This window comes from Rhinoderma darwinii, chromosome 4 (genome assembly GCF_050947455.1).
Source record: "Rhinoderma darwinii isolate aRhiDar2 chromosome 4, aRhiDar2.hap1, whole genome shotgun sequence".
NCBI classification, from domain to species: Eukaryota; Metazoa; Chordata; class Amphibia; order Anura; family Rhinodermatidae; genus Rhinoderma; species Rhinoderma darwinii.
The window spans coordinates 179,948,061-179,965,868 of NC_134690.1; the positions used below are offsets into that span (position 1 = coordinate 179,948,061).

The window sequence follows — 17,808 nt, forward strand, 5'->3', positions numbered from 1 at the left end:
ATTCTGGAGAGCTTTAGTGCAGAATACAAGGTACAAGGTCTATCACAGACAGGAGACCCACGCTTTTTTTAGTTGAATGCAATGCACTCCTGACACTTTTATCAGAGGAAAGTAAAGGGCAAACAAAGCCTATTGATTCAGTGTAAAAGGTATAAAGCAATAGGATCTGAAATGCAGAGATGTACGGCACAGCAGGAGAGTCATGTAATGGACTTTAAATCCTGACGCTCTTTATCACAGACTCGGATACATCTTATCTGTTCCTAGTTTTAATTTGGATCAATAAAACTTTTTCTCTGCAATTTACTACTTTGTGCTAAGATGTGTGTCCTGATGTGGAGTGCAGAACGGCATAAATTCAAGCACCCTCAATACTGTACATATGGGTGAATGCACATAAGCAGTGGTGCTTGAAGGTTTGATCCTAGAAATCTTCAGGGGTGATCCTCAAGTGTTCTCCATCCTTTTCAACCCTTTACAGTAGATTGATGTTTGCAGCTATGCGGCACTAAACATGGTTAGCCTATTTTTAAATATCTTATATGAAGTGACTCCGTCCACACGTAGCTCTTTGCTTTAAACCCGTCTTTTCATGGAGGCGTCTTTAATGTCCCCTGGACGTATGTCATACGTGATGATGAGTATAGATGTAATGGTGGTGTTACATGTGATTTTAAATGTTCTTCTGCTTGAGCGGGTGGGGCGATTTAGAGTCCTCTGTCTTGAGTCCGTTTTGTCAATATTGTTCAGTACTGCGAATTGTTAACCGTGCTTTCAAGGTTTATATTTTTGAGCCTTAATTAGATGTTTCATTTAATTGATTTTTTTAGGTGTTGAGAGTAAAACTTCAGCTTCTGATGCAATAGGCGGACTGTCTGAAATGTTTAATGAACAAAGAAATAAATGCACAGAGGAATCCAGGAAAACAGAGAAAAGCAGAAAGGTCAGTTTAACTGTAAATTACTTTGATTGGTCCTTTTTTAGTGTTTTGCTCAGCAGTGGGTTTTTGAATGTAGCACAAATCTGTATTGATTTGCTAAAGTACTGAAGCAGTTGAATATGCCGCTAATGCCTACAGCTTATTGACTTGTCTCTTCTGAACGGCAATGGCAAAGCTGTGAGAATAATTTGTACATTGTATTCAATGAGAATAGAGGTGAAAAGCATAAAAAACAATACATAAACGAGTTATTACTTTGCTGTCTGCTTTGCACAATAAGTGTAGAGACATCTGCTAGATCAGTCATTGCCTTGACTGCGTAAATAACCTATTATAATGACTCTGATCACAGGGAATGTTAGGTATGGGTAAAACAGGCAAGGATTGTAGTAGCAGCTGGAAGAATAAAGAAATATTGCCTTTAGCCCCCTAACGTCATCCAACGTACTAGTACGTTGTTGTCAAGTACTTAACGCAATCCAACAATGAGGTACGTTGGAGCGTTATGTGGTCACTGTGTCTAAAGACACGGAGACCGAGTAAAGATGGCTGCTGTCCCTGACAGTAGGCCATCTTTATTCGTGGCCCAGGGAGGCGGCGCCCCCTGCATTGGCGATCGCCTTGATTGGTTGGACAATTCAGGCTTGCCAATCGCTGCTTTTTACGTCTTAACCTGTGGCACCGTGATAATTTGGGGATTTGTGCCGACCACTCGCAGCCATGACCGGTTTTCTAAATACCCTACACCAGCACTGCCCGCCTCATTCCGGTTAGGAATGGTGAGCAGAGCTGTTGTACTACTGTCTGTAAGCCATACTTACCTTTGCTGAGGCCTTCTGTGCTGTGTTTGTCTTCTGCATACTGCTGTTTGATCACTCACTGTGATCATCATCAACTGGGCTGCTGTTGTGTTTATTTATATATATATATATATATATATATATATATATATATATAGCAGCACTAGTGACCCCTAAATGTCCCTGTACGAGATAGCACTACAATGACCCCCAAGCCAGATTGCATCGTGGACTATAATAAGTACATGGAGGGGTTGATCTCTCAGTTCAGGTGCTGAAGCCGTATAGTGCCATGCGAAACACGGGTGTGGTACAAAAAGGTGGCCGTGCACATGGTACAGATGGCATATAACGCTTGTATGCTATTCCAATGTGCAGGCCGGACAGGGTCGTTCCTTAATTTTCAAGAGGCGATTATCAAGGCACTTGTGTTTGAAAACCAGGAAGGGGAGGGCCCAAGCACATCTACTGAAAGCAAGAGTGCCCGTATTGTACCAGGATCCCAAAAAAGTGTGGAGCAAAAGGGGGAGAAAGGACACCACTTATTAGTGCGACACCTGCCCCGAAAAACCTGGCCTGTGCATAAAGGATTGCTTCAAGGCTTACCACACATCTATGAATTCTTAATTTTATTATTTATGTACCCTTTTATTATACTCTTTTACTTTTCACAACTTACATATGCCCCCACATTATAAATTGAAATACCAGTAGATATGGCCTAATTCAAATAAATTTAGCGAAAAAAAAACAACCTGTGGGGTAAAAATGCTCACTATGCCTCTAAATAATTTCCTTGAGGGTTGTATTTTTCTAAATAGGGTCACTTTTTGTTTTCACTGTTTTGGCACCAGAAGACCTCTTCAAATGGAGACCCCAAAATCACCAAGGTGCTTCTTCTTTTTTTTTTTTTCTGCAAAAAATTTAAATTTGTAAATTTCACCACCACTTTGCTTTAATTCCTATGAAGCGCCTAAAGGGTTAAAAAACATTCTAAATGGTGTTTTGAATACTTTAAGGGGTGCAGTTTTTAAAATGGTTTTATTAATGGGGTTTCTAAAATATAGGGCCCTCAAAGCTACTTTAAATCTGAACTGGTCCCTAAAAAAATAATAATTTAGAAATGTTATTGAAAATGTGAAAAATTGCTGATTAAAGTTCTAAGCCTTGTAATGTCCTAGAAAAGTAAAGGAATGTTCAAAACAACGATGTCTACGTAAAGTAGACATATTGACAATGTTAACTAGTAACCATTTTATGTGGTATTACTATCTGTTTTACAAGCAGATACATTTAAATTTAGAAAAATGCAAATGAAAATTTTTGCGAAATTTCATTTTTCACAAACTGAATGTATCAACTGAATTTTACCACGAACATAAAGTGCAATGTGTCACGAGAAAACAATCTCTCAATCGCTTGAAAAAATAAAAGCATTCCAAAGTTATTACCACATAAAATGACATATCAGATTTAAAAAGTCTGTGTCCTTAGGGGGTTAAAACTGATGTAGAATGTAACACTGAGTAATCAGATTGTAAAGTGCAGATGTTAAATACTGTATGTGACTATAATCTTTGTATACTTTTCTCATGTGGCATACTATTCAGTGCACTGAAGGGAATTACAAAGCTGCTTACAATGCCTGCAATGTCCAGATGGACCCAGTATGTAAGCAGTCCCATTAATAATTCAACAGCTTATATTTGAACTGTTTAACCCGTTAGTGACTGCCCCATAGTGTTTTTACGTTGGTCACTAATGGGCTTTATTCCGATGCAATAAACTTTTTACGTCACTGCATCGGAATAAGTAAACCGAGCGGGGAGCTGTCAAATCTCCCTGCTCTCAGCTGCCAGAGGTAGCTGAGGGCTGGGGGCATCCCTGCTCGACCGGGTGTGATCGATATTAGTATCGATGTCACCCATTTAACCCTTCAGATGCGGTGCTCAATAGTGTGCACCGCATCTGAGTGGTTTTGAAGAGAAGGAGGGAGCTCCCTCTCTTCCCACCGGCACCCGGCGATAAAATCGCCAAGTGTCTGTGTCTCCGATGGCAGCCGGAGGCCTAATAAAGGCCCCAAGGTCTGACTGTAACGAATGCCTGCTAGATCATGCCTCTGGATGACCTAGCAGATGCCTGTCTGTTTTACACGGACAGGCATAATACACTGCAATACAGAAGTATTGCAGTGTATTATAAATGCGATCGGATAATCGCATAGTGAAGTCCCCTAGTGGGACTAGTAAAAAAGTTTTTTTTAAAAAAAGTTGAATAAAAAGTGAAAAAAAAAATGAAAAACCCACTTTTCCCCCTTACAAACTGCTTTTATTATTAACAAACAAAATAAAGTAAAAAAGTTACACATATTTGGTATCGCCGCGTCCATAACGACCCCAACTATAAACTTCTTACATCATTTAACCCGCACGGTGAACGTCGTAAAAAATAAAATAAAAAAACATGCAAAAATTTTTGTTTTCTTTGAATCCAGCCTTAAAAAAAAAAAAAATGTGATAAGTGATAAAAAAAGTCGCATCTACTCCAAAATGGTACCGATTTAAAAACTACAAGTCTTCCCGCAAAAAACAAGCCCACATACAATGGCATCGGCGAAAAAATAAAAACGTTACGGCTCTTCAAATATGGAGACCCAAAAACAAATAATTTTGACAAAAAAGTGTTTTCACTGTGTAAAAGTAGTAAAACATACAAAAACTATACAAATTTTGTATCGTTGCAATCGCAACAACCCACTGAATAAAGTTTAGTGTTATTTATACCAGACGGTACACGGCGTAAATTTAGGACGCAAAAAAGTGTGGCAAAATTGAGTTTTTTTTCTACCCCCCCCCCAAAAAAAGTTAATAAAAGTTAATCAATAAATTCTATGTACCCCAAAATGGTACTATTAAAAATTACAACTTGTCCCGCAAAAAACAAGAACTTATACAGCTATGTCGACGCAAAAATAAAAAGGTTATAGCTCTTGGAATGAGACTATGGAAAAACGTAAAAAATGGCTTGGTCATTAAGGGGTTAAAGGGTTTTCCCATGAGACACATTTATGACACATCCGCAGGATATGTCATGAATGTCAGATAGATGCAGGTCCCAGCTCTGGGACCCGCACCTATCTCGAGAAAGGGGCCCCCTAAACCCCGTTCAGCCGCTTTGTGTTGCAGTTGAATGAGGTGTTTTCCGACCATGAAAAACGTTATATGGTCGTGAGTTACGTTAACAGCGTAACTCGCAGAGCTACGCTGTTTCCGTAACTCCAATAGTAGTGAATGGCAGTTACAGAAGCAGCGTAGCACGCGAGCTACGCTGTTTCCGAAACTACCATTAAGTTCTAGGAGACTTGCGTAAACAGCGTAGCTCCGCGAGTTACGCTGTTTATGTAACCTGACCATATAACGTTTTTCATGATTGGAAAACACCTCATTCAGCCAAAACACACAGCGGCTGATTGGAGTTTAGGGGGCCCCGTTCTGAAGATAGGTGCGAGTCCCAGAGCTGGGACCTGCATCTATCTGACATTCATGACATATCCTGCGGATGTGTCATAAATGTCTCTCGTGGGAAAACCCCCTTTAAGAAAGTCATTAGCATAAATCTAAAATTGCTCATAACTTGCTAAAAAATGATCATTTTTCAAAATAAAAACCACTGTTATCTACATTACAGCACCAATCAGATTATGTAGGAGGCACTAGTAAGAGCCTCTTCAACCCTCGTGACCTTGAACCCCCCCTCCCCCCAATGGCTATTGTCCGCCACTACTCTTGAATACAATTAGCATTGTCAAACTGTTAGACAAGGAGGTAAATGTTGAGCCCCCTTCAAATCCACGGTGTATTTAATTGTGAAGGAAATCATGCCGGTCTTGTGCGTCTGTAGATTGATATTTTTTATTACTACAGTATTATTAATGTCTCAGATATCCTACAGTATAATCATTCAAATTTAAAGTAAAGTTCTACGTAGGTTAACTTCAAGGAATTACTCCCAGGTAGCCATCTAACCCCCCCCCCCCCCCACCCCTCCAGAAACCAAACTCTTTCTGTTTGCGTTCATCGATTTTTGCCAGGCTAAGCATGGGGGTCATGACTAAATGTTGGGCTTTTTATCTTTCTTCTGTTGTATATACATCATGAGGTTAAGAGCTCATACACACCGTAGTAGTACAGATCCATCTTGTAAGGATCAGTGATATGGTGCCCGTACTGCTGTCTGTTGATACTATACCTCTATTTTCCTCTGGTTTTATACGGCGACACTCAGAGCTTCTTTTCCTACAGATTCGGAATCTGTGATAAAAATAATAGTGGCATGTTCTATAACATGACATATTATTGAGGTATTTTACCCTTGAAGCATTGCTGAGAGAATAAAGTGCGTCATGGAGCAACACAGAGTGCCTATTGCTCTGTAAGGCCATGACCACATTGTTTTTTGTTACATTTAGCCTGTATGTTAGGAAAGCTGCTGATGTATATACTAAACGTGTCCATAGGGCTCCATTGTCAGACGGTGGCCAAAAAAGGTTCCTTAACCCCTTCCCGCTGCAGTTTTTTCCTCCCCACCTTCCAAAATCCATAACGTCTTTATTTTTCCGTCTATATTTTTCCGTCTATATAGTACTATGAGGGCTTGATTTTTGCGGGACGAGTTGTAGTTTTTCGCAGCACCATTTATTGTGCCATATAATGTACTGGGAAACGGGAAAAAATTATTTGTGGGGTAGAAAATGAAAAAAAACTGCGATTCCTCCATGGTTTTTTGCACGCCGTTTTTACGGAATTCACTGTGCAATTAAAACAACATGTTAACTTTATTCCATGGGTCAATACGACTACGGCAATACCAAATATATATAGATTTTTCTATATTTTACTTCTTTTACAAGTAAAAACCTAAGTGTAAAAAAATTTTTTATTTTGTGTCGCCAAATTCGGAGAGCCACAACTTTTTTATTTTTCCGTCGATTAAGTGGTATGAGGGCTTATTTTTTTGCGGGATAAGCTGTAGTTTGTAATACCATTTTGGTGTAAATGCGACGGTTTGATCACTTTTTATTTCATTTTTGTGGGAGATTAGGTGACCAAAAAAATAGAGATTCTGGCGTTTACATTTTCTTTTTTTTTACGTCGTTCACCGTGCGGGTTAAATAATAATATTGTAATAGTTCAGATATTTACGGACGCGGCGATACTAATTATATATTTTTTTTTTCTATGCTCTAGTGGGAAAATGGGAAAAGGGTTGTTTTTTTTAATTTTTTTTAATATATATATATATATATATATATATATATATATATATTTTTTTTTTACACAAAAAAAAAACTAACTAATTTGTACTTTTTTTTATTAGTCCCCCTAGGGGACTTCAACCAGCGATCGTAACAGCAATGCCGCTAGTTACTCTGAGGTGTCGGCTGTAACAAACAGCCGACACCGGCATCGTATGAAGCGGGTTCACTCCGTGAGCCCGCTCCATACTTCCCCTACCCGACTTTGGCATATGGATACGTCAAATGTCGGGAAGGGGTTAAAGCCTCCATCAGTATGTGAGTTTACCGTAAAAAGGGTATGAAATAGCATAGTAGACTATTACTTCCTGTGGGGTCCAGTAAAAAAAATAACGTGTATGTGTCTGGAGTTTGTATTAATGAATGAACGCTTTTCCCTGTAGTTAAAGGGGTTTTCCACATTCTGACAACTGATAACCTGTCCATCGGATAGGTCATCCGTATATGATCGGCACGTGTCCGACACCTGGACCCCGCACCGAAACGCCACACTGGTTGCCTCCGGGCACTGGACGATATTGCCAGAAGCAGATGGCTCTGGTCAAAGAATAAGAGGCCGAGCTGCAGTACTGCATCTCCGCTCCTATTCAAGTGAATAGGAGCAGAGATCTAGTTCTGACTAACGGCTGCTATGCTGTGGTCGGAGCCACCTGCTTCATGGGCTCCAACTACTGTATACCCCTCAAAACATCCAACCCATAGTGGTCCTATGGACAGACACTTACATCTCCGCTGTGGATCTTTGGAGCTCCTTCAGTGTTATAGTTTGACTCTTTATTACATCTATGATTTATGCCTCTTTGCCCGGTCTGTGAGATTTGGTAGGCGACCGTTTTTTGTATTGGAGACATTCTTTCCATTTTGTTGTAATGGATTTAATGGTGCTCTGCAGGATATTCAAAGGATATTTCTTGTTAAAGTATTCACTGGGGGGCACAGTACCATGGGTATTGGCTGCTGTCCCCTAGTGAATTCAACGATAAAGGGATTTTACTAGCAAGTAGAAAAATCCTGTTTTTTGTTATTTTATAACCCAACCCTGATTTGCGTTTCACCACAACTTTGTCCTTGACCTGTTTGGAGAGCTCCTTGGTCTTCATGTTGCTTTCTTAGTGGTGTTGCAGACTCTGGGACCTTTCAGAACAGGTGTATTTATACTTACATCATGTGACAGATCATGTGACACTTTGATTGCACACAGGGGGATCTTATTCAACTTCTACTCCTCAACATTGAAATTGCAACACAAAGAAGGGCAAGCCGTAAGGTTATGCAAATGGAGAAAGTAGCAGGTGTCACTAAGATTTGAAAAGTATCAAAATTTCCAGCACCTAGCTCCAATGTATGGCATGTGGGCGGGGCATAAAATCCAGATTAAAAGCAAAGTTGGTTTTTTTAGCCACATGAAACCTGAAAAATCGGATAAAGTGATGTGGGATGATTGTGTGTTGCCTCCTGTTCGTCGACGTGCCAGTTATTATCACTTGTCGCATACTGGGAGGGACCGAATCCTTGAACTGAGACACCTTGATTTATCACTCCAGCAGATCGCTATGCACCTAGGCCGAAATGTGAGCAATGTTGTGTGTCCCAGAGGTTGGCAGAACAACAATGAACGGGAATGACAGCAAGAGGTACGCAGAGGCGAAACTCTGTACGGGCGGATCGCCTGATTGGAAGAGGGGTGCGTAGCGATCCACTCTGCAACCAGTGTCGACACAAACCATCGGAAGGCATTTGCAAGACATTGAGCTACGAGCCAGACGTCCAACTACAGGTGTTCCATTGACCACACTCCACTGCTCTTAGGCCTAATGCACACGAATTTAAAAATCGCCCGTAATGACGGACCGTAATTACGGTCTGTAATTACGGGCCCATTCATTTCTATGGCCAACAGACATCTTCCCGTTTGTCTACGGGAGGGTGTCCGTGCCGTAGAAGCCGGCCGTAAAAATTAGGACATGTCCTATCTTTTTATTTTACGGACCCTGCTCCTATACTTTGTAATGGGAGACCAGCCCGTAAAAATGTCCGGCTGTCTGCGGCCGGCCGTGCCTGTAATTAGGGGTCGTAATTACGGCGCACGGTCGTGTGCATGAAGCCTTAAAGAGGCTCTGTCACCACATTATAAGTGCCCTATCTCCTACATAAGGAGATCGGCACTATAATGTATGTGACAGTAATGCTTTTTATTTAGAAAAACGATCTATTTTAAACCACTTTATTAGCGATTTTTAGCTTTATGCTAAGGAGTTTCTTAATACCCAAGTGGGCGTGTTTTTACTTTAGATCAAGTGGGCGTTGTACAGAGGAGTCTATGATGCTGACCAATCAGTGACCAGTCAGCGTCATACACTTCTCCCCATTCATTTACACAACAGCATCGCGTTCTTCCTAGAACACGATGTGCAGCCACATACACACACATTAACGTTAATCAAGTGTCCTGATAATGAATATACATGACCTCCAACCTGGACGTCATGTGTATTTAGAATCCTGACACTTCTGAATCTTTTCTGTGAGATTCCAGCAAGCCACGCGTAATCTCGCGAAATTACGATGTAAACGAGATTTTGTTTCCCTTGCTGGAAATCTCACAGAAAAGATTCAGAAGTGTCAGAATTCTGAATACACATGACGTCCAGGCTGGAGGTCATGTATATTCATTATCAGGACACTTGATTAACGTTAATGTCTGTGTATGTGGCTGCACATTGTGTTCTAGTAAGAACGCGATGCTGCTGTGTAAATGAATGGAGAGGAGTGCATGACGCTGATTTGGTGGTGGTTTAAAGTTTTTTTTTGTTTTTTTTTTACTTCGTTCACTGTGCGCGTTAAATAACGCTATGTTATAGTTCAGACTTTTACGGATGCAACGATACTTTTTTTTTTTACATCAGAGGAAAAGTGGGAAAAGGGTTTTTTTTTTTACTTTTTTTTTTTCTACTAGTAACTTTATTCAACTTTTTTTTTTCTACTAGTAACTTTATTAAACTTTTTTTTTTTTTAACACCATTAATTAGTCTCCCTAGGGGACTTCAACCAGCAATCGTTAGATCGCTGGTACAATATACTGAAATAATAATGTATTGCAGTATATCGTAAATTTCACAGGCTTCTGTAAAGCCGTGCCAGAGACACGGTTTAACCAAGGCAGACAAGAGACAGACCTTGGGGCCGTCATTAGGCGCCCGGGCTGCCATGACCACTGCCGGCGCCCCCCGATCGCGGTGTGGGGGTGCCGATGAGCTGTCAGAGGGGGCCGCCCCCTCTTTTCAATAATGAACAGGAAGAATGATCCAGCGCTGATGTTGATTTAAAAGGGAAATGAGAGTCCCATGATTAAGAACGCAGATCGCGTTCGAAACGCGTAGGCTTGGGTATATACCCTGACTACTTGTACTTTGGGACTGCGTCTCCCGTTTCAATTTTACTCAGATTTTTTCTAATAAACATGGGACTCTCATTTCCCTTTTAAATCAACATCAGCGCTGGATCATTCTTCCTGTTCATTATTGTTACATACCGCGGGCCGTCGCGGGGATCCGATGGACGCTGTTGGAGACGCAGACCGGTGAGCTGGAGGTTCTCTCCCTGTTTCTACCCCTCTTTTCAATGCTTCAGATGCTTCGGTCGCGATTGACCGCAGCATTTGAGGAGTTAAAAGACCAGGAACAGCACGATCGCTGTTCCCCGGTGTTAGTTTGGGTTGTCAGCTGTAAAAAACAGCTGACACCCGCAGGGTATGGAGGGCGCTCATACTTCCATACTTCCCTATGACACTTATCACGTACATGTACGTGATAATGCGTAAAGGGTTTAAAAATAGTGCCAGCAGAGTGGCCCCTCTTATTAATAATAGTGCCAGCAGAAGGCCCCCCTATTAATAGTGCCAGCAGAGTAGCTCCTCTTATTAATAGTACCATTCAGAGCGACCTACTAAAAAAGCCAGCCTCAAAGAAAATTTTTAAAAATAAAACCCTACAGGCCTGCAAATTGTTAGGCTGGGTGTGTCCGTGATGCGGACGAAAACCCTGTTGCCATTCGAAATTGACTGCAAGTAAAAGCACTTTCACTAAACGGCAGTTTACTGTTCAGCCATTAACAATAAAAATGCTTTTTTAAATCTGCAGTAAATTTGTAAACCACGCTGATCTATATGTTGGTGTGGTTTCTGGCGCATCTCGGCCATGGTGCGTTTGCAACTGGAGAATGCAGGCTTTGCATTTTACGCATCCAAATTTTTATTGCAGTTACTTAAAACGTAGCTAAACTTTCGCAAAAAAAATAAATATTTAAAATGCTATTATGTCCCTCTATGTGAATACATTACTCCTAGCAAATTTTTTTCACTTCAAAGTAACTTTTTTGCAGCTTTTTTTCTTGTGAAACCGTCCACATCTATTTTCTCACACTTCCTGATTCTGGCCAGTTGCTAGGGGCGTGTCTTACAAATCGTGACATCACACACAGTATGTATCTTTCATGGGCAGTGAACTCTGAGGTATAACTACAATACTGTGAAAGTGCACTGAGCTATGCACAGCACAACACATTATATATAGAGATGGAAATATCTCTGCACACTCCAGGAGAAAGCAATCTGAGTTTTTTCTTTTCACTTTCCCTGGCAAGTGCAGGGAAGATAAGACAAGACGGCAGGGTGCTTGGGAGGGGGGAGGGGGGGCGGAGCAGTCCCAGTCTTATCTGTTGCTAATTAGCAGCTCAGATTACAGTGTCCTGAGACTCTTTGCCGGAGGGAAGGGGGAGAATCCACAGGATATGTCATAAATGTCAGATAGATTCAGGTGCCACCTCTGGGACCCGCACATATTTCTAGAATGGGGCCCCCTAAACCCCGTTCTAGCTTTGTCTGATCTCACTGACTCCCAGCCACTTACTGGTTATATGCTCGTGCATTACATAAACCTCTTCGCTCACTTAGCTACGCGGTTTCCGTAACTCTCATAGTAGTGAATGGCAGTTATGGAAGCTGCGCAGCGTGCGAGCTACGCTGTTTCTGTAACTACCATTCAGTTCTATGGGACTTACAGAAACCGAGTAGCTCAGCGTGCTACGATGTTTATGTAACGCACGACCATATAACCTTTTTCATCGTCGGAATTCACCTCATTCAGCAGCAACACAGAGCTGCTAAACATGGTTTAGGGAGCCCCGTTCTGGGGATAGTTGGACCCGCATCTATCTGACATTTATGACATATCCTGTGGATATGTTGTAAATGTCTCATGGGAAAACCCCTTTAAATTAATTTGTTATGAGCGTTTCAATAGCTTTTCATGATGTATTTGTTAAATGGATTTTATGATAGCCTAGGAGTGATGGTTGCCACTGTTAGCAATCCATCACATCCTACGTGTACGTAAACATAGCCTAATACAATACCGTAAAGACTGTGCCACTGAACAAGCTTTGCCGTGTGCAAAGACCCCAAGACGGGCAGGTAGGCAAGTCAATCTATGTGGTATGAAGGAAGAGGATTGGTAACAATATTGCTTTCCAGTCTGAGACCTAGTTGCATAGACTATTGAAATCTCAATATAATTTAATAAACATAAAAATGACGCTCTTTTTTTCAAAGCCGGCTTGGTAGAGTAAATTGTACATATATGTGTAGATAGATTTTCTTTTGAAATTTCTTTGTAACCAGCAGTTTGTACATTTTCCCCTTTTTTGCAATTTCTATTTATCTTCCAGTCTATTTTTTAAATGATTCCCTTCTTGAATAAAGTGATATGATTTATGTGAACATGACTGCTTGTGTTCAACATGTGTTAAGTGAGCGTCGATGAAGCATGTCTAAATGAAGCCGCTAATGGTGTCATTACTTTGGAAGACAATACATGACATTTTTCACTTACTACACATTTATTAAACGTCTTTGTTTTCAACTTGCGTTCATTCTAAATTTTAGGTTTCATTAAAAAAACAAAACACTTGCATTTGTGGAAATTATGAAAACAACAAATGGTTACAAGCTTACAATTTTTAAGTTTACCATCTCATTGTCAGGCAATGTCGCCTAATAAAATACCTTTAGATTTAAATGTAGGAAGTGTTAAGAGCTATGTTTTTAAGGCACCTTTAAGGGCAAAGGAAATTATTTAATGTATAAATATTACATAAACTTGACAAGATGAGAAAAATTGAGGAGTCACTAAAGTTTTTTTTCCCTTTTTTTTTAATGTCAAATTATGTACGTATTTATTACTTAACCCCTTCAGGACGCAGCCGATTTTTTTTCAAATCTGACGTGTTACTTTATGTGGTAATAACGTTGGAATCCTTTTGGCTATCCAAACGATTCTGAGATTGTTTTATCGTGACATGTTGTACTTTGTTAGTGAAAAAATGTTGTCGATAATTTTGGTATTTATTTCTGAAAAACACCACAATTTAGAAAAAATTTGCAAAAATTAGCATTTTTCTAAATTTAAACGTATCTGCTTGTAAAACAGATAGTAATACCACACAAAATAGTTACTAGTTAACATTTCCCATATGTTTACTTTGTTTGCATCGTTTTTTGAACATCCTTTTATTTTTCTAGGATGTTACAAGGCTTAGAACTTCAGCAGCAATTTCTCATATTTTAAAGAAAATTTCTAAAGGCCATTTTTTCTTTGACCAGTTCAGTTCTGAAGTGGCTTTGAGGGCCTTCTATATTAGAAATTCCCCAGAAGTCACCCCATTTTGAAAACGGCACCCCTCAAGGTATTCGAATCAGCATTCAGAAAGTGTTTTAACCCTTTAGGCGTTTCACAGGAATTAAAGCAAAGTAGCGGTGAAATGTACAAATGTTATTTTTTTTGCCAAAATTCAATTCTAATACATTTTTTTTTTGTAACACATAAGGTTTTACCAGAGAAATGCAACTCAATATTTATTGCCCAGATTCTGCAGTTTTTAGAAATATCCCACATATGGCCCTAGTGTGGTAATGGGCTGAAACACAGGTCTCAGAAGCAAAGGAGCACCCAGTGGATTTTGGACGCGTTTGCAACGCCCTGGAGGGACCAAAACAGTGGAAACCCCCCATGTTACCCCATTTTGGAAACACCCCTCAAGGAATTTTTCTAGGGGTATAGTGAGCATTTAGACTCCACAGGTCTTTTGCAGAATTTATTAGAATTAGGCCGAGAAAATTTAATATAACAATTTTTTTCCACTAAAATGTTGAATTTTCTCATTTTCACAAGGGACAAAGGAGAAAAAAACAACCAATTTTTGTGAAGCAAATTCTCCTGAGTATGGAAATACCCCACATGTGGTCATACGTTTTTTTCATTAGAAATTAATTAACCTTTTCAGGACTGATCCATTTTTTTCCTTTCTTATTTTCGTTTTTCACTCCCCGCCTTCCAAGAGCCATAACTTTTTCAGTCAGTAGAGTGATGTGAGGGCTTATTTCTTGCGGGAGGAATTGTAGTTTCTATTGACACCATTTAAAGTACCATAAAAGTACTGGGAAACTGAAAGAAGATAGGAAAATATAGTAATCTAGGAAAAAAAATCAGATTTAATTTTTGGGAGTTTTCGTTTTTACAGCTTTTGCCATGTGGTAAAAACGAAAACTACAGCTATTTTGGCGGTTTAAATTAACGTTTTTTACGGTGTTCACCGTGCGAGTTAAATAATGGTATATTGTAATAGTTCGGCCTTTTTACGGACGTAGCGATACCAATTTTGTTTATTTTTTTTACATTACTTTAGAAGAAAAATGGGAAACGTTTTTTTTTTTTTTTTAACTGTAAACTTTTTTCTTTCTAACTACTAATAACTTTAATTCTTCTACACATTTTATTAGTCCCCTTAGGGGACTTGAACCAGCGATCAGTGGATCGCTGGTACAATATACTGCAATACTAATGTATTGCATTATATTGTTATTTTTACAGGCTTCTATAACCACACGATCGCTGTTCCTGTCAATTAGTCCTGGGTGTCAGCTGTAATACACAGCCGATACCCGCAGCGTATGGAGCGGGCTCAGCACGTGAGCCCGCTCCATACATCATCCCCCGCACCATGACGTGCTATTAAGTCATAGTGCGCAAAGGGGTTAATGCACAGCGGATGGTGTGAATATTGCAATTTTCCACTGATGTTCCATTTTAGTGCATAATGTGCCCAGTTTGTGCCACTGAAGACAAATACCTCATAAAACGTTAAGGGGCTTCTCTCGGGTATGGTGATGCCATATATGTGGGCGCAAATTGCTGTTTGGGCACGCTGCAGGGCTCAGAAGGGAGGGACGCCATTTTGCTTTTGGAGCGCAGATTTTGCTTGGTCGGTTTTCTGTGTGGGGTTTTACTGGTATTTCAGTTTATAATGTGGGGGCGTATGTAATCTGTGTGGAGAACATCAGGGCATAATAAGAGGGTATAATAATGCGGCAAATAATAATTCATAGATGTGTGGCCGGTGTCGCACTGATAAATGGTGCCCTATCCGATTTTGGAACACTGCACATTTTGCATCGCCATATTCTGAGAGCCAGAACTTATTTATTTCTTCTCCACCGGAGCTGCGTGAGGGCTTATTTGTTGCGGGACAATCTGTAGTTTTCATTGGTACCACTTTGGGGTACATGCGATATATATATTTTTTTATCACTTTTTGTTACATTTTTTTGCAAGCCGGGTGACCAAAAACAAGCAATTCTGACAATGTTTTTTAGTTTATATTTTGCGGCGTTCACCGTGCACTATAAATGACAATTTTACTTTATTCTGTGGGTCGGTACGATTATGGCGATACCATATATATATAGGGTTTTTTATGTTTTGCAGCGTTTGCGCAATAAAATCACTTTTATAAAATTGATTTTCTGTGTCACCATATTCTGAGAGCCATAACTTTCTTATTTTTCAGTCCAAAAAGCTGTGTAAGGGCTTGTTTTTTGCGGGACGGGTTGTAGTTTTTATCTTTACTATTTTCGGGTACATGCGATTTTTTTGATCCCTTTTTATTCTCTATTTTGGGAGGGGTGGTGACCAAAAAATAGCGATTCTGGTGTAGTTTTTTTATATTTTTATTTTTTTTGGGGTGTTCATCGTGCGGGAAAAATAACATAGTTTTATAGTTTGGCTCGTTACGAACGCGGCGATACCAAATATGTGTACTTTTTTTTAACGCGTTCATTATTTTCCTCTAATGAAAGTCTTATTATAGGAAAAAAAATGCAGTGTTTGTTTATATAACTTATAACTTATTTTTACACTTTTTTTAAAAATCTTTTTATTACTTTTTTTTACTTTTTACACTTGTCCCACTAGGGGACACTTAGACTTGCAGCTTTGATCGCTGCTAGAGTACATTACACTACCTACGTAGTGTAATGCATTCCAACTGTCATTGTGACGTGACTGTCACACAGACAGAAAGCCTTGGAGGACCGGCCGGGGGCTTCTCCTCTGAGGCTTCCGTACATGGCAACCCGGAGGTCATTGTCTGGCCTCCGATTGCCACGACAAGCATCGGCAGCCCCCACAATTACTTTGTGGGGGCTGCCGATGTGCTTCAAACCCCTTAAATGTGGCGAACACAATCTGTCGCCGCATTTATGGGGTTAATTGCCAAAATCAGCGGCGATGGTCCGCTGACCTGCAAAACTGGAGTGTGAGCTGACCTCCCGGTTCCCGGACACTGTCTGTTTGGACAGTGTGCGCCGGGAAATACTCCACAACTGTAAGTCCTGATGCAGGAAGCAAGCCCTCTTCAGGACGTACAGTTGCGGAGCAGCGCGTGAAGAGGTTAAAGGGGTTATCCGGGAGCTTTTAAATTTTGCATGGTGTCGGGTATAAAACCATGAACGAACAGGTACCCGCCCGTTGAAATGCCCCCCCTTCATGGCATTTACCGCGTTCGCCTGGCGTTTATCGGTCACCTGCTGCTGCAGCCAATCACTGGCCTCAGCATTCACGTGACCACAGCAGGAGCAGCTGGGACCAGAGCGACAGCTAAGGGGGTGTCAGAACTGTGGGGGGGATGTTTCAAAGTGTGAGCACCTTTTTGTTTATTTTATTTCCTCACCTAACCGCCTGCAAAATTTTAAACTGCCGAGTACGGCTGTTTTCACATCAGCGTTGACTTTCCGTTGAAGGGTTCCATCGGCTGTGCTATTGATTTAGTAAAAAACATCGGGACCCTGTCACAACGGTGACAAACGGAAACCTTTAGCAACGTTTCCGTCACCATTGAGCTCAATAGTGATGCAAATGGAAGCTAAGGTTTCCGTTTGCCTTTCCGTTGAAGGGTTAACCCATCTGAAACCTCCGACGGAACCCCTCAACGGAAAGGCAACGCTGATGTGAACAGGCCCTAAACCCTTTTAATATGTCTTTATAGTAGTCAAAACTCTATAGACAAACTTAAACCCCTTAATGACCACCCATACGCCGTTTCACGGCGGCCGTTAGTGCTGTGAAAGGCGCCGCTGTGACCAGGGCTGGTTATAGACAGTGTATCCCTGGGCAAGGTTATAAGTGGTGCCGCAAATGCTGAATTAGGGCCTGTTCACATCTGCGTCGGGGGTTCCATTGATGGCTTCTGTCAGACCTTCCCGTCGGGGGAACTCATGAACACAAATCAAATGGAAACCATAGCTTCCGTTTGCATTACCATTGATTTCAATGGTAATGTTTCCGTTGCAAATAGATTCCGTTTGTCTGCTTTCTGTTTTTTTTGGTGGAAACATTAGCACAGCCGACTGTTACGTAATGTTT

The 17,808-nt window shown here is 40.6% G+C and overlaps 1 protein-coding gene across 2 annotated transcripts in view; it reads left to right on the forward strand.

Annotated features, from left to right (window-relative positions):
- MCPH1 (microcephalin 1) overlaps positions 1 to 17,808 on the forward strand; it is a 335,857-nt gene that overhangs the window by 24,821 nt on the left and 293,228 nt on the right. For both annotated transcript variants that reach the window (XM_075861941.1, XM_075861942.1), the window contains exon 9: positions 831 to 943. In XM_075861941.1, the coding sequence (XP_075718056.1) occupies positions 831 to 943 (113 nt within the window). The remainder of the gene's footprint in view (positions 1 to 830; positions 944 to 17,808) is intronic.